The sequence below is a fragment of the Macrosteles quadrilineatus genome, unplaced genomic scaffold, assembly GCF_028750875.1.
Source record: "Macrosteles quadrilineatus isolate MER2022 unplaced genomic scaffold, UCM_ALF_1.0 Scaffold_1__1_contigs__length_201487025, whole genome shotgun sequence".
Lineage (NCBI taxonomy): Eukaryota > Metazoa > Arthropoda > Insecta > Hemiptera > Cicadellidae > Macrosteles > Macrosteles quadrilineatus.
In genome coordinates this window covers 89,148,134-89,170,402 of record NW_026542594.1, presented here as the reverse complement: position 1 = coordinate 89,170,402, position 22,269 = coordinate 89,148,134, and the positions used below count along the sequence as shown (strand labels likewise).

The 22,269-nt window shown below is 34.1% G+C and overlaps 3 protein-coding genes across 3 annotated transcripts; 2 read left to right on the top strand and 1 right to left on the bottom strand.

Annotated features, from left to right (window-relative positions):
• Positions 1 to 1,515: 1,515 nt before the first annotated feature.
• On the top strand, positions 1,516 to 6,381 carry LOC128998736 (serine-aspartate repeat-containing protein I-like). The gene is made up of 3 exons (XM_054425066.1): positions 1,516 to 1,599; positions 3,187 to 3,381; positions 5,782 to 6,381. The coding sequence occupies exons 1-3, from the start codon at positions 1,516 to 1,518 to the stop codon at positions 6,379 to 6,381; spliced, it is 879 nt and encodes a 292-aa protein (XP_054281041.1).
• A 950-nt stretch (positions 6,382 to 7,331) lies between these two features.
• LOC128998729 (deleted in azoospermia protein 2-like) lies at positions 7,332 to 18,378 on the bottom strand. Its single transcript, XM_054425053.1, has 3 exons — positions 18,374 to 18,378; positions 16,418 to 17,556; positions 7,332 to 7,486 (listed from the first exon to the last, which is right to left on the bottom strand). The coding sequence occupies exons 1-3, from the start codon at positions 18,376 to 18,378 to the stop codon at positions 7,332 to 7,334; spliced, it is 1,299 nt and encodes a 432-aa protein (XP_054281028.1).
• Positions 18,379 to 19,804: 1,426 nt separating this feature from the next.
• Positions 19,805 to 21,036, top strand: LOC128983679 (uncharacterized). Its single transcript, XM_054403074.1, has 3 exons — positions 19,805 to 19,925; positions 20,222 to 20,514; positions 20,808 to 21,036. Exons 1-3 carry the CDS (start codon positions 19,823 to 19,825, stop codon positions 20,877 to 20,879), a joined length of 468 nt encoding a protein of 155 aa, XP_054259049.1. The 5' UTR covers positions 19,805 to 19,822; the 3' UTR covers positions 20,880 to 21,036.
• The last annotated feature ends 1,233 nt before the right edge of the window (positions 21,037 to 22,269 follow it).

Genomic DNA, 22,269 nt, shown 5'->3' with positions numbered 1-22,269 from the left:
ATAGACTTCAGAGAAGAACGTATTACGATCAGGATTCACATAAAAGCATCCACCTAAACCATGGGATTGTCATTCAAGAAGAGAGAGTTGTCGGGTAAACACCTAACTAGCTCATCATCTGCAAAAGGATTAACTACTGAAAACATTCGGTTTTTACAGGATATTGGATTAAAACTCATTGAAAATGGAAATACTGGATATAGCACAAGGACCGACATTCGACGAGACTTTATGGGAAAAGGAGTATCACACGCACAACCCCTACGCTTCGTCAAAATTGAATAATAATGATGAAATTAGAATTCCTATACAACAACAGGATATTTACACTCTTCCGTGTGAAAGTTATCTATATATTGAAGGAAGAGTAACAAAAAAAGATGGAACAGTTGGAACCACCGTTCCTTTTATCAATAATCCAATGGCATTTTTATTTGATGAAATTAGATATGAAATATCGGGAGTAACTGTGGATTCTACAAAGAAAGTAGGTTTAACAAGCACATTAAAAGGATTAGCATCTTTGACACAAAACGAGAAGAATTTGTTAAGAATTGGAGGATGGGTTGCACCCGATGAAGACACAATCACCCCTGATTCTGCAGGGAACTTTGATTTCTACATACCATTGAAATTATTTCTAGGCTTTGCTGAAGATTACAGAAGAGTAATAATAAATGTGAAACAGGAATTAGTATTATTAAGATCATCAAATGATAAGGATACTATTTGTGCAGCAGCTGGAACCACTGATGCAAATTTAGACTGGAATTTAACTTTGGACAAAATCGTTTGGAGAGTACCACATGTGCGATTAAATGATGAACATAGAATAACACTGTTGAGACAACTGAAATCAGATAGAGATATTGTAATACCATTCAGAAGTTGGGAATTTCATGAATATCCAGTTTTACCTAAAACACAAAGACACACATGGACTGTAAAAACATCTACTCATTTGGAAAAAGCAAGATATGTAATATTTGCACTACAAACAAAAAAAAGGAATAATATACTAGCTAATGCCAGTCATTTCGATCATTGCAAACTAACAAATTGTAAAGTGTTTCTTAATTCACAATTTTTCCCTTACGACAACTTTAATATTTCTTTCACTAAGAAGAGGTACACCGTTTTGTATGATATGTACGCTAGATTCCAAAGTTCATACTACGGGAAAACAAACACCCCGATACTGTCTCCCGAGCAGTACAAATCAAAAGCTCCAATAATTGTAATAGATTGTTCAAAACAAAACGAATCTGTAAAGTCATCAAGTGTGGATATAAAAATAGAAATGGAGTTTGAAGAGAACGTTCCTGATGCAACATCTGCATACTGTTTAATTTTGCATGATAAAATTGTAACGTACACACCATTGACGGGATTAGTCAAAACAGTGTTGTAAATGAGTTTCACCACAACCACCAGTCGGCTATAAAAGGAGGAGCTTCGCACACCACCAATCAGTCTTTGCTCGTTCGTTGAATGGGTAACATCCTACACTACATCATGAGTAAAATGAGTTCTCCATCAGTCGTACAAAAGGATGCAGAGGAAGCAGCATTATTGGAAGAAGAAAACCATGAAGAAATCGTAAATGAAATAGAAGAATTTTTAAAGTTTCGAAAACAAGAAGACAAAGAAGACAAGGAAGAAAAAGAAGAAAAAACTAAAAAAAATGGCACTAAGAGGAAGCGGAAAGATGAAGATACAATACCAATTAATATTTTGAAAGAAGTTTTCCTACGCATTTACTATCCTATCTCACTATGTTTGGGTAAAAGTGTAACAGCTGGACTAATGAAATCATCGGAATATACACCCACAGTAATCTTGCAGCATGGTACAAAAATGGTTTTATTTTCTGAAACGGCATGGGAATCTTTTCTAAAACATTTAAATCTAATTGAATGTTACTTAAATACTAATGTTTGCGGAAGGAAAACTAATATTCGACTTTTGGATTCTGACAATGAAATTGACATAGTAAAGAATCGTGGAACACTACAAGTACGATTTAGAGATTTAACTCAACATGAAAGTAAAATTTTACTCTCACGTGAAGAATTCTACATTTTAATGCATGCAACGTCTCCTATCCCTAGATATATGAAACAACTTGTATTCTCAAGTTCAATCATCAAGGAGTATTTAATTGATACACTGGAAAAACAACCGGAAAGCACCATATTATACGGACACGTGGATACATCTATTTTTAATAGATTGCCTCATGAAGTTGGTATGTGGAGACAGTTAAGGAACTTCGAATCAATTGTTGAAGAAGCGATAGAAGCTGTTGAAGAATATGAAACTATAAACCAAGAAGAACCAGCAACCCAAGAAGTGTAATTAAAGAAAAACAGTATAAAAGAGTGACCAAGGCGCGGTGTGAATTCAGTTGAACACTATACATGGTGGTGTGTAGATAGGGTTAAACATTATGGATATAAAACCCTGTGTAATAGAATTTCAAGCATTTCGTGATAACAAAGATGAATTTGTGATAAAAGAATTAGTGATTTTAGATTTGATTACACATGTCGTATACCCGTTTATATTTGAAGCTCCATTTTCAGTAAACCAATTGAATGACAAAGCAAGAAGAACAAACAAATGGATAACCAAACATTTTCACCATATTCAGTGGAACGAAGGATTGATAAGCTATAAGCACTTGAACAATATCATGTATCATTTTTCTAACAAGTTTTCCCATATTTATACAAGAGGATCGGAAAAAAGACAATGGATACAACAATACACATATCACGATGTTTTCGACATAAGAATGGACAAGGATCATCAAATTAATTATGGACCTATTTGTACTTTAACAGATCACTCTTATCGCACAGTAACACAATGTGCACTACAAAACGCATACCGATTAGCTAATTTTCTAGTTCTTCACTATTGGGACAAAAATAAATTCAAACAGCAACAGTGGAAGTATTACGAAGGAAATAGCAGTGGAGGGGGGGAACGTGTGCTATAAATACAGTGGACAGTCTCAGGATCCTCATCAGTATTACTCCAGACATCGCAGAGGCAACATCTCACAGGGTAGTCCTAATCAAGAAAATGGCTTCACAACAGTTTCTCCAGTCTTTGGTGGATCAGTTCAACACCCAGTCCAAATCCAGCATTCTAAGTACTAAGAAATGTCACGAATTGAAGGAACACAAACACTACATCGTTCACGAGCTGAAGAAGACAGAAACTTCACATGGAGACGCAATTTTAGCATCACTGAGCGAGGCACCGTTTTCACCAGGCGATGAACCAAAATTTCAAGTTTATCTTCCAAGACGATTTGTGCAGCAGCTACAAAACGAAGACCTGCGAGGTATTCAACCAGGATCCCTATATTTGGTATCACACGGAGTTTGCGGAAACAATTCCACTGAACTATCTCTACACATCACCCATCAATGTTAGTTTTAAGTTTTTTTCTGTAAATAACCGCCTATGTACATATGTTTGTAAAATGTTTATGTCATTAAAAAAATAAATAAATTAATAAATAAATTAAAAGAGGAAACAACATATCAGCATATAATTAATTCTATATGCTGATATGTTGTTTCTTTTTTTAAAATTCAAACAAATGACCTTGAACTTTTTTACTATAAATAACAGGTCTTACACGCAGTTGCTCTCAGTCTTGTTTCAACAATTCACCGAGCATCATGTCACAGCGTAAATATAATTTACCTTTTGTTTACAAATCCAAATACGATTTGGATAACTATTGTTGTAATTTAAAATGTTTTAGAAAGCCTGAAAGTAAAGTTGATGGAAAAGCTTGTAAAAAATGTGAGTCTGTTGGCTATTGCAAATGTAGGTGTAAAACATATCAAGACAAGCATCAAAATTACATACACGATCTAACACAAATGGTTAACCTACTATGGAAAAATGTAGACTAACTTGTGGCAGATGCATGAGAGCTGCTGACTCTTGCACTATAAATAGCAGCTCACAACACATTGCTTTTCATTCTTGTTTTAGAATTCAGTCGAGCAACATGTCACAGTGTAATTCAAATTCATCTTTTGATCCCAAATCGGAATACGATTTAAAATACTATTGTTGTAATCTAAAGTGTTTCAAAACACCTGAATGTCAAGTAGATGGAATGGCTTGTAAAAAATGTGAATCGTTCTCCTATTGTCAATGTAATTGTAAAACGTATCAAGAAAAACGGAAACATCACTCACAAGACAAGGGACGTAGAATCAAAATACTTTTAAAACGGATGGAATGATACCCTCATGATGCTCTCCCCCACCTCTACTACTTTCCCCCACCCCTACTGCTTTAGCTCCGCCCACTTCGTCAGGGACCTGCACTTCTTTACACGCAACAGTCATTTCGCATCCAGCTCTTCACCAGTCAACTCAACCTTTCTCCTTTACTTTGCACAAGATGGCCAACCTACAACAACAACAACGACAGTGGACAAGCGATATTGAAGACTCTGACCTACACCAAGCATGCATCGAAGCAGAAGAGCAAGAGCGAAAACGAAAGGAAAAAAAACTACTTCAACTGCTAGAGGAGGAGAAAGAGATTCGCCGCAAATTTGATCGTGTTTGGTGCGCTCAGCCTCGAGACAACATCGAATGGGCCGAGCACAATGCAGACATGGCAAGATGGAAAGAGCTCCATAATACAATAGAGGAGTTGAAGAAGTAAACATCCAAATACACAAGCGTCGCCGAGCTACACAAAACGGCCTTTATAAAGGCCACCAATAAACTCATTCGTTTTACACTTTAGCAGACGCTCACTCTAGATACGTACGTTCGCACATGTTTTCCTTATTATTTGTAATAGTATGTAAGTTATTGTCATTCCTCATGTTTATTACAAATAAACAATAAACAGAACAAGGAAGCTATCCTACACTACAACTGTAGGCTAGCTTCCTTTTTTAAAAACACAAACAAATGACCTTGGACATCATATGATCATCCATCGTGACGTCACCTCAAATCCAACGCCATTTCCGGATTTTTACGTCATTTCCTCCGAATGCCCTTTAAACTAATTAACTTTGTAACATCTGCCCGACAGCTGTTGGCGATAGGACCGCTAATACAGCACTACTGCAGACGCCAATCCCAATAATTCTCTTACCTACCAGTTCTGAAACCCTGAAACATTTAAAATTCATCTAGATTATCAGCAGAAGAAATCAACAGTCTCCAAGAAATCGGCCTTATGTGGGTTTTGTCTCCAAAATCGGTTAAATTTTTCGACGAATTGGCGCGCCCTTGTGTTGTATATGTGTTCAAGTTTAGCTACCATGGCCTGTTGTCCCTTAATTGGCAGAAGTTAGGTTGTGCAAACATAAAGTGAAATATGTATGTATCAAGTTAAATCCACTTGTAACAATATTTATTATAATTCTAAATCTGCTTGCTTACTCGCAAAATATGGGTCCAACCTTCATCAGACCCAATAGGCGAATGACCATAAATAAGTCTGATGATGATTGGAGTGTCCAATAGAAATCGATCACCACTTACCATCTTTTTTTATATTTACCGTCTTGTGATTAACAGTATAAGCGTAAATATATGTTTTAAGCGTTATAAAACGTCTCTTTGATTTACTTTCCATATTAATTATAATTCTAAATCTGCTTGCTCACTCGCAAAATAAATGAATAAAATAAATTAAGATTCCAACTGGGGCTAACTGCATCCGTCAACAAGTCGATGGAGGTTATCCCCAACAAACGTCAAGCGTGATTCCTCAACTAAGGCTAACGGTGACGCTAACGATGACGCTAACTCTGACGCTAACGCTAACGCTATCGCTGACGCACACGCTGACGCTAACGCTGACGCTAACGCTGACGCTAACACTGACGCACACGCTGACGCTAACACTGACGCACACGCTGACGCTAACGCTGACGCTAACACTGACGCTAACGCCGACGCTAACGCCGACGCTAACACCGACGCTAACACCGACACTAACGCCGACGCTAACGCTGACGTTAACGCCGACTCTAACGCCGACGCTTACGCCGACGCTAACGCCGAACCTTACGCCGACGCTTACGCCGACGCTTACGCCGACGCTTACGCCGACACTTACGCCGACGCTTACGCCGACGCTTACGCCGACGCTTACGCCGACGCTTACGCCGACGCTTACGCCGACGCTTACGCCGACGCTTACGCCGACGCTTACGCCGACGCTTACGCCGACGCTTACGCCGACGCTTACGCCGACGCTTACGCCGACGCTTACGCCGACGCTTACGCCGACGCTTACGCTGACGCTAACGATGACGCTTACGATGACGCTAACACTTGCTGGCTGACGATGATGACAACGACGATGGAGTCATAATCAAAATCGATCACCACTTACCATCTTTTTTGTATATATACTGTCTTGTGATTATCAGTATAAGCGTAAATATATGTTTTAAGTGTTATAAAACGTCTCTTTGATTTACTTTATATATTTATTATAATTCTAAATCTTCTTGTTCACTCGCAAAATAAATGAATCAAATAAATTAAGATTCTCAACTGGGGCTAACCGCATCCGTCAACAAGTCGATGGAGGTTATCCACAACTAACGAAAGCGTGATTCCTCAACTGACGCTAACGCTGACGCTAAAGCTGGCGCTAACGCCGTCGCTTACGCCGACGCTAACGCCAACATTAACGCTGACGCTAACGCTGACGCTAACGCTGACGCTAACGCTGACGCTAACGCTGACGCTAACGCTGACGCTAACGCTGACGCTAACGCTGACGCTAACGCCGACGCTAACGATGACGCTAACGATGACGCTAACACTTACGCTGACTGACGATGATGACATCGTCGACGATAATAACAATAACAATAATAATAGTAATTTTCTTAACTACCAGTTCTGAAACCCTGAAACATTTAATATTCATCTAGATTATCAGCAGAAGAAATCAACAGTCTCCAAGAAATCGGCCTTATGTGGGTTCAGTCTCCAAAATCGGTTAAATTTTTCGACGAAGTGGCGCGCCCTTGTGTCGTATATGTGTTTAAGTTTAGCTACCATGGCCTGTTGTCCCTTAGTTGGCAGAAGTTAGGTTGTGCAAACATAAAGTGAAATATGTATGTATCAAGTTAAATCCATTTGTAACAATATTTATTATAATTCTAAATCTGCTTGCTAACTCGCAAAATATGGATCCAACCTTCATCAGACCCAATAGGCGAATGACCATAAATAAGTCTGATGATATTTGGACTGTCAAAATTACTATTATTATTGTTATTGTTATTGTCTTCGTCGATGTTGTCATCATCAGTCAGCGTAAGCGTTAGCTTCAGAGTAGGCGTCAGCTTCAGCGTCAGTGTCAGCTTTAGTGCGAGCGTTAGTGACAGCGTTAGCGTAAGCGTTAGCGTCAGCGTCAGCGTTAGCGTCAGCGTTATCGTCAGCGTTATCGTCAGCGTTAGCGTCTATTTTATTTATTTACTTTGCGGGTGAGCTAGCAGATTTAGAATTATAATTAATATGGAAAGTAATTTAAAGAAACGTCTTATAACACTCAAACCATATATTTACGCTTTTACTGTTACTCACAAGACGGTTAATATAAAAAAGATGGTAAGTGGTGATCGATTTCTATTGGACACTCCAATCATCATCAGACTTATTTATGGTCATTCGCCTATTGGGTCTGATGAAGGTTGGACCCATATTTTTCGAGTAAGCAAGCAGATTTAGAATTATAATAAATATGGTTAAAAATGGATTTAAATTGATATATACATATTTTACTTGATGTTTGCACAACCTAACTTCTGCCAACAAAGGGACAACAGTTGGTTACAAAAATAAGACATTCTAAAAAGTGAATATAGTCCTGAACATAATTTTGAAAGGAGTTTATCAACATGTTCATCCCAGTTTAAATTTTGGTCCACAATAAGACCTAGAAACTGTGTACTGTGTTTATGTTCAATTTCTTCTGCATTATACATGATATTTGGTTTAATTAACTTTTTGTTTTGATTTGTTTTAAAAGTAAAACAAAATAGTTTTTTTGGGATTAAGCTTCAATTTGTTTTGCTCTAGAAAGTTTCCAATGTTTGCCAATTCAACAAAACTTAAAATTTCAACTTGTTGCACTGACTCAGCCGATACTTTGAGATTTGTATCATCTGCATAAAAACAAAGATTGTTCTGAGGCAAACATGAGAGTGCACCACCAGCATCATTTATATAACATAAAAACAACAGGGGGCCAAGGATTGACCCCTGGGGTACCCCACATTTAATCCTTTAAGTTTCAGAAGAAAATGTAGTAATTCTGTTATCATGATTATGTGTGATTTCTACAAACTGACAACGATTATTTAGGTATGACTGAAACCATTTTATTGATTTTTTGTAACCCCTAAAATGAGTAATTTATCTATCAGTTGGGTGTGGTTGACACTATCAAATGCCTTAGTTAGGTCCATGAAAATTCCAATTGTGAACTCCCCTTTATCAACCGATTCAATTATAGATTCTATGAATGACACTGCTGCTGTAATTACAGATTTTCCAGGCCTAAATCCATGCTGAGTATTGTTTAATAGTTTTAATTCTTCTAAATAATTTAATAACTGACTGTTAACAATTTTTTCATAAATTTTTGATATTACTGGTATGAGAAATAGGACGGTAATTTGACACAGTTTCTAGGTCATCTTTCTTATAAAATGGAATTATTCTAGATTTTTTTAATTGATTTGGAAAAATTCCTGATACAAAAGACGAATTTATTAAATGACTTAAAATATGGCTCAGACATTTTTTAACATGCTTTATAACTTTAATAGGGACATCATCGTGTCCAACAGAATGTTTGTTTTTTAAAGAGTTAATTACTTTTTCCACCTCCCCCGCATCAATAAATTTAAAATCAAAACCTCTTTTAATACATTGCTCATTTTCAATAAGACTTTGATTTTCAATCTTGCTCTCACATTGGTTGCCACTGACATCCTGATCAACATTAGTAAATTATTTGTTGAACATGTTAGCAATAGTTCTAGGATCACTTAAGCTACAATTTCCCTCTTTCAAAGTAATATTTTCAAAAATTATTTCCTCTTGTTAAACTGTACAATACTATGTTGGTAACAAACTGTGAAAATTTGGAAGTGATATCTGTTATAGGTAGTCAGAAAAGTGTGCAAGAACCATGTATAATTTAACATTGCGGTAAATGGCCCTACTGAGCCCCCCTTAACTCATCCCCTTACACAATGATACTCATAAAATCTGTATGTTCTACATTTTTTGTAAATTTACCAAGAATAAATCTTCTCATTTCACAAAATCTCTTCGTTTGACAAAAAGTGACAATTGGATTTTGAGATTGACAGTTGTTGGATACACAACTGTTTGTGAAATATTCATACTATTTTAAACTAATTCGCAAAAGAGCAGAAAAAACTATTCTAAGACAGTATTTTGGCGAGTAAAAGCTATTTTTAACTAAGACAAGCAATGATGCATTTTATTGCATGGTATTTTATTGCTTCTCAGATTAAGGTAATATACAAAAATATACTATGTATTGTACGAATAAATGCATCTTTAGCTGTATAATGGTTGTAAAAAGTACACCAGATATTATATAGTAACATGTAATGGCTATAGATAAAAAAACTGTAAGCCTAAAACAACAAATCATCCAGATCCAAGACTTAAAGAATGTAATGTAGTTGCTCAACGTGCAAGGAACATAAAAAGCACGCTTGGGTTTTATTGCCACTCGATAAGTGTCCTTTCGAACACATATTCTACTATAATATCGCTTGGGTCCCTTTATATGAACAGGTGCAAAGACATTTTATTGTTTATGGAAATCTTTTATTGGTAGTAATACTTCCTGTTGATACGTAATGTATTGACTAAATCAATTATTATAATTCAAATTAATACAATTTTAACTCATAAGTAAACAAGTTTTCTTGGAACATGTCAAATATTTAGCTCCTTGTGAAAAATGAAAAACAAGCACCGGTAAGAAGATTAGTATTATTCTTACGTTAACTAGCCAAAGCCCACATTAAAAAGTTCCATTGATTCCAAAAGTCCTTGATATGAGTCTCATTTTGTTTGCTACAACTAACTACTAATGGTGATAAAACAAATTTTAAAATCCTACGGAATACTTATATTTAATTACGAGGATGATTAAACTGGAACCAAACAGTTAGTTTGCAAACATTTTGAAATAAATAAAATATATCCAATCTTAGTTAAAACCAAGCAATTAATACGCTTTTCTTCTTTAAAAGATGTTATAACTGTAAGACTACTGCAATACTGAACAGACATTTTACAGTTATAAGGGGTAATTCAAACTACTGTATAACTACTATAATAACAGCGTCTCCTGTAGTTAACTATATACAAATATTTTCTAGTTAATAGTTAATACAACAAATAGTTTTTAGTTTCTAATAATAGTCTGCTCACTATCAAGGGATTTGAACAAATGATAATATGTTCATCTAACAAACTATACGCATACAAATCCCTAAATTTATGCGCCTAACTATCAGTTGACAGACTACGTAAATTTTATGAAATTCGAGCTTGCGTAATCAATATTAAACAAATAAAAAAATTCCAAAGAACTTGATTAAAAATTCAATAGCAGGGAAATCATGAGAAGAAGTTAAATGGACTGTAGGTTTGTTAAGAACGGTAAAATGTTTGCTGTGGAGGCGAGCCTCACATGTGCTAATGTTTACTGATCTACTGACATCTTTGGCAATTCTATATAAGATATAACAGACGTTGTTGTTGGTAGTTTGGTACATGTAGGTATTTTTTGAATTGCTTGTGGACAAACTCCAAAAACCTATACCCAAAAAAACAATACTTTATTTGTGTTATTTTATAAAAATCTGAAGCCAATAATTCATTTTATTAAGAGTAAGGTAAACTAAATCGTTGCTACAAAAGTGAAATATCGGACTACAAGCTATAGGTCTTCATATTTTACGTGTATTTATATTTGATCTATTATGACATAGTGTAATAATATATTTTATCATAGTATTTGTATACAGGGTGTTCAAAAAGGTGGGAACATAATTTACGTAGTGTAATAATACACAATTACATCATTTACATAAACTCCTTGGGTAAAAATAAAGAGAAAATCATGAAAATTGTTTTTCCAAAATCACTTCGTTTACCAGATATCCGCAATTTTGTATTTTTTACATAAACATTATTATGTCTGAATGTGTTTCACCAATCTTTATGAAATTTGGTATTTTTGTTAAGTAAGGTAGAATAGACCCATGTTAGAAAAACAGTTATCTCGATTCAACTTAAAATTGCAAAATGGCGGCCATATTAATTTTTCCAACTTAAATTGCTAAAATATGGCTTATTTTTTAAATGTCAAGAACACTTTTATTTAGCATTTATAATTTCCTATCAAATAACACCAAAACCCTAAAAAAAGCTACCATGTTCTTTTCTTTTGTTTTGAAGAAAAGAATAAAGAATAACTTGAATATCTCAACTTTTAGTTGTAAAATGGGGTAGAAAAGGCTAAATTAGTCATGTTTGCCTCATTTTACTTCTGTAAATTGTGATATTTCAGGTAGTTTTCATTCGATCTTTTTGAACTTGTTATCGTTTGATAGGGAATTGAAAATGCTACGTAAGCGTGTTCTTGAAATCTTTTAATTAAATCAGCCATAATTTAGTAATTTAAGTTTTAAAAATTCAAGATAACTGTTTTTCTAGCTTGGGTCTCTTCTACTTTAACATACATAAAAAGTTTCATAAAGATCGGTTGAAATCTTCAAAGATAAAAATGTTTGTTGAATAAATACAAAATGGCGGATATCTGGTAAACAAGGTGATTTTTGGGGAAAAAAATTATTTTTGATTTTCTCCTTATTTTTACTTGGAATCACTATGTAAATCATGTCCCCACATTTTTTGATCACTCTATTAAATGCGACCTTTGAGTGGGGCTTAAACTATTCAAAATAACGAAGCTTTTATGAACATTTGTCACAGTTATGTCCAATTTATATACGATGACATGAGAATTCCAAATTACAATGCTAAATTGCAACTGTATATAATATCATATTATATTTAAATGTTAACTAACTAAGTAAATGATGGTTTTGATCTTTTTTTATTTTGTTTAGGTTAATATCCAAGTTATTATTAAACGATTTACCAAATTTACCTAGTTTTTGACTACTGTCTGCACATCAACAACTTCTTGAATAAACGATAATCTTTAATAAACACCTCTGCTTGGGTTTGCTTCAGCAGAGGTTTGAACAAAAATGCTAATTCCAGAACGGTCGTACGAAGATGGTAAATTATAATTACTTCATACTGCAACAAAAATATACGTTTTTAACGAATCCATTGTGGATCTAAGGCAGCTGTTTTACTCCCTAAGGATTAAAAATTCTTTTTAGTTCCTAGGGAGTGAAGTCTGCTGTTATAAACCTCCATTATAAGCAATCGTATGAATCGTAATTAATTATTGATTGATTTAATGGGTTAAAGCTCTTTGTTGCTTTCTTGTCAATAGTTTGACATATCGATAGTATAATGTACACTAATAGTCAGAGAAATATAGGACGTGACCTTAAAAAATTTCAAGGAAACGTTTTATGGTTTAATTTTGTAGTGTTGAGTCTGCAGAGTGACATACTAAAAAATGCCGAAATTGGTCCACAGGAAACCACCTAAAATCACGATTAAAATGGTGGCTTTTTCAAACATTGGACAAATTTGGAAAAAATATACCACATGCATTTTTTATTCAATTTTTTTTAGATATTGAATTCGTACGACCACCAATGTTTATTGGGTGGTTAATAGTTCATTTCGATAGGGGAGTCATTTTTGGCCACCATCTTGGATCCGCCATATTGGATGTAAATAAAAAAATTAAATGTAATGATAACGTTGTGACACATCGTTAATAATTATATAATCATAAGCTAGATTTTCATGCTGATTTCAATGCCGAAATCCGTTTTTAAAGATCTGTTTACGTTTTGAAGATACATTAAAAAAAGTCTCCCCCATACATTTCTTATGGACGTTACGTACTGTCGTACATTTTTAAAAGATTTTTTCTTATATCTCCAGTACTTATAAAAGCTTGCAGTTGAGTCTAACCTTTAAATATTATGTGATGTAATGGCTATCATTTGGGATATTGATCATTCAAATCGAAGGAGTTATATAGAGACAGGCTACGATCCCCAAAACCATATTAAATTTAATTTTTTTGAAATATCTTTTTATCAAAAGATTTATATCTTGAGTTGTTAATACGTCACAACGTTCTTTGCGGTCGCAAATTACTCATTTAATGTTTGGCTTTAATTTTAATAATCATTTAATAAAATCTGAAAATTTTAAAATGAGCCGTGTGACTTCAATTAACATACAATTATTTTTATTTTTTAATTTGTCTTTAGTTAAATATCCCCAATTATAAATAACTCCCAAAACTCTTTATGGTCTTAAATAATTTGTCAAAGTATTGCCTTTTATTTTAGATAAAGATTACTTATTGATTGTTATTTATAATTGGGTACATATGTCTTAAACCAAAGACAAATTTATAACAAAAATAATTTATTGTAAATGAAGGTTCACGACTCACTTTAGATTTGTCAGATTTTATATAGTGATTAAAACAATTAAAGCCAAACATTTACTAAGTAATTCAAAATCAGAAAGAGCTTGGTGACGTATAAACAACTCGAGGTAAAGATCTTTTAATAAAAAAAGATTTTGAAAAAGTTAAATTTAATATTGTTTTGGGGATTGTAGCTCGTCACTTACTCGTTTGATTTGAATGATCAATAGCTCAAATGAAAGCCCTGACATCACAGAATATTTAAAGGTTGGTCTGAACTGCAAGCGTTGATAAGATCTGGAGATATAAGAACAATTCTTTTTAAAATATACGAAAGTACGTAACGTCCATAAGAAATGTATGGGGGAGACTTTTCGTTTGAATATATCTTTAAAAATGCAAACAGATGTTTAAAAACGGATTTCGGCATTGAAATCATCGTGAAAATCTAGCTTATAATGATTTGTCACAACGTTATCATTACATTTATTTTTTGATCTACATCCAATATGGCGGATCAAAGATGGCGGCCAAAAATGAGTTCCCTATCGAAATGAACTACTAACCACCCAAAAAACATAGGTGGTCGTCCCAAGTCAATATCTCAAAACATTTTGAATAAAAAATGCATGTGGTATATATTTTTTAAATTCGTCCAATGTTGGGAAAAGCCGCTATTTTTAATCGTGATTTTAGGTGGTTTTCTGTGGACCGATTTTTGGCAACTTTTAGTATGTCACTCTGCAGACTCAACACTACAAAATAAAACCATAACACGTTTTCTTGCAATTTTTTTAACGCTCCCTATGTCAGTTTTTTAGTTTGCTTGGACTATAACGCAATCCTAATAGAAGAAAGGATTTAATCACTTACTAAACAGCTGCTTAATTTCATTGGCTAAGTTTAAAACAGGTTTGAAGTCCGAGAGGTTATCTTTACATGATATTTTCGTTTTCTAACTTTTGTAAAATAATGCTGCAATATGACGAAACATAAATTCGTAATCACGTTGGCAAAAAGTTTCTATTCAACCCTCGCTCATTTTTTTACCTCGTAAAACTGCATTTAAATCATTACTTCATTAAACCTCATTTAAATCGTAAAACTTAAGCTCGGTATGAAAAGAGTCGCTTTACGCACTAGTGATGAAATATATGCCTATTACTACAGTATAATACAGATTTGATAAACAAACATGGATTTGATTTTGCTAACATGGTATTATATATTTTCAATATTTTTTAATACATGAAAAATTCAACGTTAGTTTAATTTTATTACTAACCATTTGTATTCAACAGAGCTGAAAGCAGAACAGGGCCATTGTGCAAAGCTTTAAACAATGGTTCGGTTACCAAGTAAGAGGTAAGTTCTAAAGTAAGTAGGGAACATGAACTCAGAACATTTGAGTTAACAATGGTTGTCAAATATAATGTCGGGTTGAACCTTCTAACTCAACTTTGCCTTTTGACACAAGATTAAGTTTCTCAACAACCTATAGAATACAACGTATTCGGGACGGACATTTTAAATTTAGTTTTGTTACAATGCCAATTACTATGCACGAAAATTTGTTTTTCATGTGCATGGAAAAACTTCAGATTCATCATATTTTGTTGGACTCTGATATGTTTTTGGTATTCATAGTTTCTCCTACATATTTACGAATTTACGGATTGCAGGAGAATTGTTAAATTATGATTCTTCTCACCACAGAGAACGTATTTTTTTAGTGTTTCGCACAAACAACTTATAAAAGGTTTAAGTGTAGCATGGATTGAATAGTTGAAAATTATTGAATACACAATTCTCTATAATACATTATTTGGGTCACCACGTAGTTTTCATGGACTGGAACAATAGACTAACCAACAAAATTACACTTCTCATCCTATTGTAAATTTTGAAGCTATTTTTCGTGCCTAGTTAATTAATGCCCGATGACACTGATCTCTAGTGTCAACGAAATTTTGTTTATATTATTTTAGGGCTAGCTTAATTATTTGTGCTTTACTTTTTGGTTATATAACTAGGTGACGAGTTATTGTTTATGGTTAGATAGTTTTTTTTAGCTAACCAAAGTTTAAATTGACTAAAATAACGAGAACGGGATCAGATTTCAGATCTCGAAACGTTGTGTATTGTATTTTGATTAAAATAGCAATTGTGTAAAATTGTGTACCATTTTGATTAAAATTGTCTGCAATAAACCATTAAACAACATTAACTCACTATCACCAAATGATCTTCAACCCAGGAACAAGGGATGATGTGCTGCTAATGTTTATTTGTAATAGATATTTATCATATTTGGATGTAGTTAATAAAGAATCCATTTGCTCATATACAATATACATTGTTATCATTGAACATACAATAGCAAGACAAGTAAGGCTTCCACAATACTTAAAACCCTCTAGGGTGTTTTTAACGTGGTCGAACACATAAGATCTAGATTCTAGTGTTCGCACTATTTGATTTTGGCTTATAACCGGAATGTTTTAACTCTTTTACATGGAATTTTTATGATTTTCTTATCAATATTTTCATATATAACCAAAATAAAAGCAACACCAAATACATATCCTAGACCCCCTCCTTTATGCTAGTGTAACAAGAAGCAATATAGGTGTTGGATGAAATCCTTATTAAACTCACTTATAACCCGATATATAACTTATAACAGAGGTATAGAGGTATAGAGGTACAGAGGTATAGAGGTATAGAGGTATAGAGGTACAGAGGTACAGAGGTACAGAGGTATAGAGGTACAGAGGTATAGAGATATAGAGGTATAGAGGTACAGAGGTATAGAGGTACAGAGGTATAGAGGTATAGAGGTACAGAGGTATAGAGGTATAGAGGTACAGAGGTACAGAGGTACAGAGGTAAAGAGGTATAGAGGTACAGAGGTATAGAGGTACAGAGGTATAGAGGTATAGAGGTACAGGGGTATAGAGGTACAGAGGTACAGAGGTATAGAGGTACAGAGGTACAGAGGTATAGAGGTACAGAGGTATAGAGGTATAGAGGTACAGAGTTATAGAGGTATAGAGGTACAGAGGTACAGAGGTACAGAGGTACAGAGGTATAGAGGTACAGAGGTATAGAGGTATAGAGGTACAGAGGTATAGAGGTACAGAGGTATAGAGGTATAGAGGTATAGAGGTAAAGAGGTATAGAGGTACAGAGGTACAGAGGTATAGAGGTACAGAGGTACAGAGGTATAGAGGTACAGAGGTATAGAGGTATAGAGGTATAGAGGTACAGAGGTATAGAGGTATAGAGTCATAGAGGTATAGAGGTATAGAGGTATAGAGGTACAGAGGTATAGAGGTATAGAGGTACAGAGGTACAGAGGTATAGAGGTACAGAGGTATAGAGGTATAGAGGTACAGAGGTATAGAGGTATAGAGGTACAGAGGTATAGAGGTATAGAGGTATAGAGGTACAGAGGTACAGAGGTACAGAGGTATAGAGGTACAGAGGTATAGAGGTATAGAGGTATAGAGGTATAGAGGTATAGAGGTACAGAGGTATAGAGGTATAGAGGTACAGAGGTATAGAGGTACAGAGGTATAGAGGTATAGAGGTACAGAGGTACAGAGGTACAGAGGTATAGAGGTATAGAGGTACAGAGGTATAGAGGTATAGAGGTACAGAGGTACAGAGGTATAGAGGTATAGAGGTATAAAGGTATAGAGGTATAGATGTACAGAGGTATAGAGATATAGATGTATAGAGGTATAGAGGTATAGAGGTACAGAGGTATAGAGGTATAGAGGTACAGAGGTATAGAGGTACAGAGGCGGTACACAAAGTTTACCTGCTCTAAGCTGCACTCTGGGACAGATAATGTGGCTTGTCTTGCCACCCAAGCTGTACAGAACAATGCTTACAAAGATACAACTATGAATTTGAATGAATTGAAAAATTCTTTATTGTTCTTTTCAAATACAACAGGTACAATACAATACATATTTATACACTAAGGTTGTACATAAGTATTACATATAGCTATTCATGTTATTGTATTTATTCGATATAAACTAAAAACACAATAATCTTCACAACATTGATTATTCACAATAATCCAACTAATTATTTTATTAAATAACGAACAATAAAGCCCTGAGGTTACAGAACCTGTGCGGGAAACAAACATTTTTGGTGGTTGGAGCAACTCGTGGTTGGAAAGTCCAGCCCGTCACCATTACCACAGTATTTTTATTACAAATTTAAAACAATATATAAAACTAGGCTTCAAACAATAGCTTTAACACAGCAACCTATCACAACAAAACCTTATCTACCTATCTATTTGAAAACTGACCCTATACTGTCAATCTTCGTGATTACAGTACTATTTTGGAGTGTCCTGAACATACAGCTTATTTGGACATATCGAGCATCCCTGACTTAATAAGTGTAAGATTATTAAAAATAACTATGATGTATTGTTAGACCAATGAGGTAAAAAATGTGTTTATGCTATCTATTTCGAGCAAGTAGTTTCGTGTTAATTTGCAGAATACATTGACGTTTTCACTTGCTTTGATGGGCTCGGGAAGAAGGTTATAAAATGTGGGAGCCAAATATAAGAAGAATTTTTTTAATATTGTTAGTCTAGGTTTAGGTACATGGACGTTGTTTTTACTTCTTAGTCTAGTATGTCTTGGACTTGTTCTATCTGTACCACATCTATTGAAATATATTTTCAGAACTTTGTAAACATATAGATTCCTGATAGGTAATATTTCAATAATTTTGAAAAGTGGGGATGAAGGTTCAGTTTTGGTTTTATTTAGCATTATCCTGATGAAAGATTTTTGTAAAGTAATGATTGGTTTTAGGCTGGTAAAATATGTTCCACCTCATATTTCTATTCCATAATCTATTTTAGAGTTGATAAATGCGAAATAAATTGTTCTCATCAGTTGAGTATAGCAAACGGACCTAAGGATATAAAATATTCGTATGTACTTGACTAATTTTGCTTTTAAGTAATTTAGGTGCTCTTTCCAGCTAAGTTTGCTGTCAAGCCATATACCTAGATATTTTATACTATCCACTTGCTCTAGATTTGGACATGTGCAATGATTTTGGGCAAGGGAGCAAGTTACTTCATGATATTTTAGGCCGGTACAAAAGGACAATGGTTTAGTCATATTAAAAATAATATACTTTGTTTTTGGGCTCATAACCATAAGATTATTTGAAAACCAATATCTAAGCATATTAATGTCATGTCATGTTGCATTTGATCCTTGAGGTCTTGAATGGAATTTGCCTCATAGGATAATGCAGTATCATCAGCAAAAGCCACCAACTTGCCTTTAAAATTAATTATAAATAAATAATTCAGTTTAATGTTAGCAGATTAAATTAACAACCAACTGTAAACCATCTGTCAATATATCATTTCTAAGTCAACGAGAAGGATAATTTGAATTTATAAGACATTTTCAAGAATGTAGAATGTAATATGATTTATTACTTTGCATAGCAAATATTTTCTGCGAATCCTTTTGTAAATACCTTCAGACTTCAGAAAGTGAATCATTTTATAGATTTTACTGGAGGATCTTCAATCGTAATACAAATTTAACTATTTAAAATAATTTCGTCAGACAACTCTTCATTTGTGTAAAAAATACAAGTCTTCCCTCCTTTGTTTTGAAGGACTCGGAAATAACATCTTGATAGAGTACTATTACAAAGTACACTTTGACTAGGGCTCAATGAGCAATGGCACAACACACGCAATTCTTATCTATAACACTTATTGAAATGTGTGTTATGTATTGTTGTTGGTGTTATTTTTCAGATATTAAAACAAATCATATGTGTTTAAGTAGTATTATACTTTCATTGATGCACTGGTAAAACCATAGACGGATAGATTTAAATATAGACCGGCAGCAATGCTGTGGTTAGCATAAGTTCTGGCATCCACCGCTAGGAGTGCTATGTAGTTACGTAGTGCGTGCACCGTAACTACACGGCACTCCTAGCGGTGGACGCCAGAACTTGTGCTAACCGCAGCAATTCTGTCCGTCTATATTTGGTTCTATTTGTCTATGGTAAAACTTACATATTCTTATATCTTATTTTATCACTAGTACGAGCTAACTCAATTAGCCGGATGAACCTTCTTGACGAGAGCGGTCGGTCCCTATGTAACGGGCCTACTTACTGGGCCACCAAGGTCAATCAAGTCTGTACACTTGTAGCGGAACTTAGAGTAGGTAATCGCCCTGCATCATATGTTTTATGCCTCATTTTCATGATTAAGATATTGTGTTTTTCTTTGTAAATAAACTTGTCACTCATGACATTGGTTAGCCAATTTTGAGCATTGTAAATATTCATTATTGTAATTAAAAAAAATACACATATTTAATATGTTTTAAACAATATATAAATACAACTCTTATATGAGTTTCTTGTATGGATATGGATACGCTGAGCTTAAAATCTTGAAAATATTGGATTACTGAGGAAAAAGTACTTATTTTACTGGACAACATAATGTTTATTGCAGATACAGACTTTAGATCTGAAGAATTCAAATGGAAATGTGTGATTGGTCAACCAAAAGGGTGGAACCTCCACCTGCTTCCAAATTGGCTGGCGAAACTTCTTAAGCGGTGGATATTAAACAGGTTCCAGCACTACAGAAGAGATCAAACTTTGTTCAAAAACTTTCATCTTTGTGAAGGATCCGAAGAAGGACATCTGGTTCTTAGTAGACAGACATGTAGCGGCACTCTATTTAAAGCATCCTCTAAGCGTTACAATATAGTCGTAAATTCGTTGAGGATGCCTAGTGAAAAGGTATTTTATTAATTGTAAACACTTACCAATATTCACATGCAACATATACAGTGAAAACATGTAGTTTATTAAAAGATTATCACGCACAAAACATGTACCAAAATATATACCACCGTAGTTATACGTTAAGTTCTCGAACCCCGAACGTAGGGCAGCTAAGTACATTTACAGCGTATATTTTCAAATTAGTTTTCCAATTTGTTTTAACTTTTCTTTGGAACTCTGATGATAAAAACGAATGAGTTTATAATCTTCAATTTATTTGATTGTATAGACCTGCCTTATTGTTGTAGGTGATGGAAAAGTTTTATCTGTCGAACGGCTACGACCACCCTGGTACCTTGGGCCTAGATTGCCGCGAATGATCCACTTTTTACTTCTCGGTGTTTGTGTAAGAATTTTGTGTCTTTAAAAGCTACATTTATATTTTTAATTTTTAAGTGTACTTAAATGATTGCTTGTTACTTTAAGGCAGACGGTATTATCAGGTGAACATAAATTGTGAACGAGTAACATAAATAAAAGAACTGTACTATATTTAACAAATAAACATATAAATGAGTTTTAAATTCATTTGCTATATAAAATACTAGTCACTAAATTTCTTGAACAATACATTTTTATATAATTACGATAAACAATATAGCTCACTTAAAGCAATTAATTATGTTTTGAATAATTTTGACTGAGTTCCCAGCGAACCTGACCAGAGTGTAATTACTACATTTAAATTTTGCAAAACAATTAAAAATATCCCCGCCTCAGCAAACCTGCATATTAAGCGAATTCACCTGATTGGATAAAAAAATCTCCTTTAAATGTCCCATTTATTCCCTATTTAATAAGCATTAGTAAACGAGCTTGCTGAAACATAGGGGGGGGGGGGGTAAAAAGTGTTTTTTAAATGATTATAGTGTATTAAGAAATAAATGCATTTTCCAAATGTTATCAAAATATGTCCATAAACAAGCTAACTACAACAGTTTACTTATTTCCATAAGAAAATCATGGGAACCTATTATTCTAATTCCGTAAGAGATTTCTTGTGTACAGCAAAACTGTTTTATTTATCAACCGATTTTTATTATTGATGTGTCAAATTAAAGGGACCTATCTGCACAAGTCATGGAACATGGAACAATTTTCGTCACGCTCAGTTCAAGGTGCTTCACCCCATTAGACTTAAAGTTTCCATGTATTTTTTTATATAAGTGAATATTTAGTTAAGTTGATTAAACATATGATCATTTCTAAAAAAAACATCTGTCTTCATAAAAGTAACCGCTTTCCCTTATGTCATTTAAATATTTACTAGCTGTTACCCACGGGCTCCACCCCGTTTAACTTCTTAAGTGTTATTAAAACTATTGATTGGTTAAGTTATACTGAAATAAACAAAATACAGTAAAACAAACAAATAATCACACCTGATTTTAATAAGATAATACCTGAATTGAAAGAATAACAAACAAAAAAGTACAGCTGAGGTATTTTTAACATTAAACATATATGGAAAGTTCCCTTTAGAAAGGAATTACGACCTCAAAGGGCAATTTATGAAATAATGGATAGTTTTGCGCAAGGTTTCTCGTCATGACGAACATTTTAAGTATATGGTTTATGGGGGTGTGACTTGTAGTTTTCTCTAAAGTTCATGGGTACTTTTGGCTTTATATATAGACAAGCTGCTATACCCGTGCTTTGCAACGGGAAGAAAATGTGACCTAGAGAGCTATTCAAGTGGTGCTGATGTGT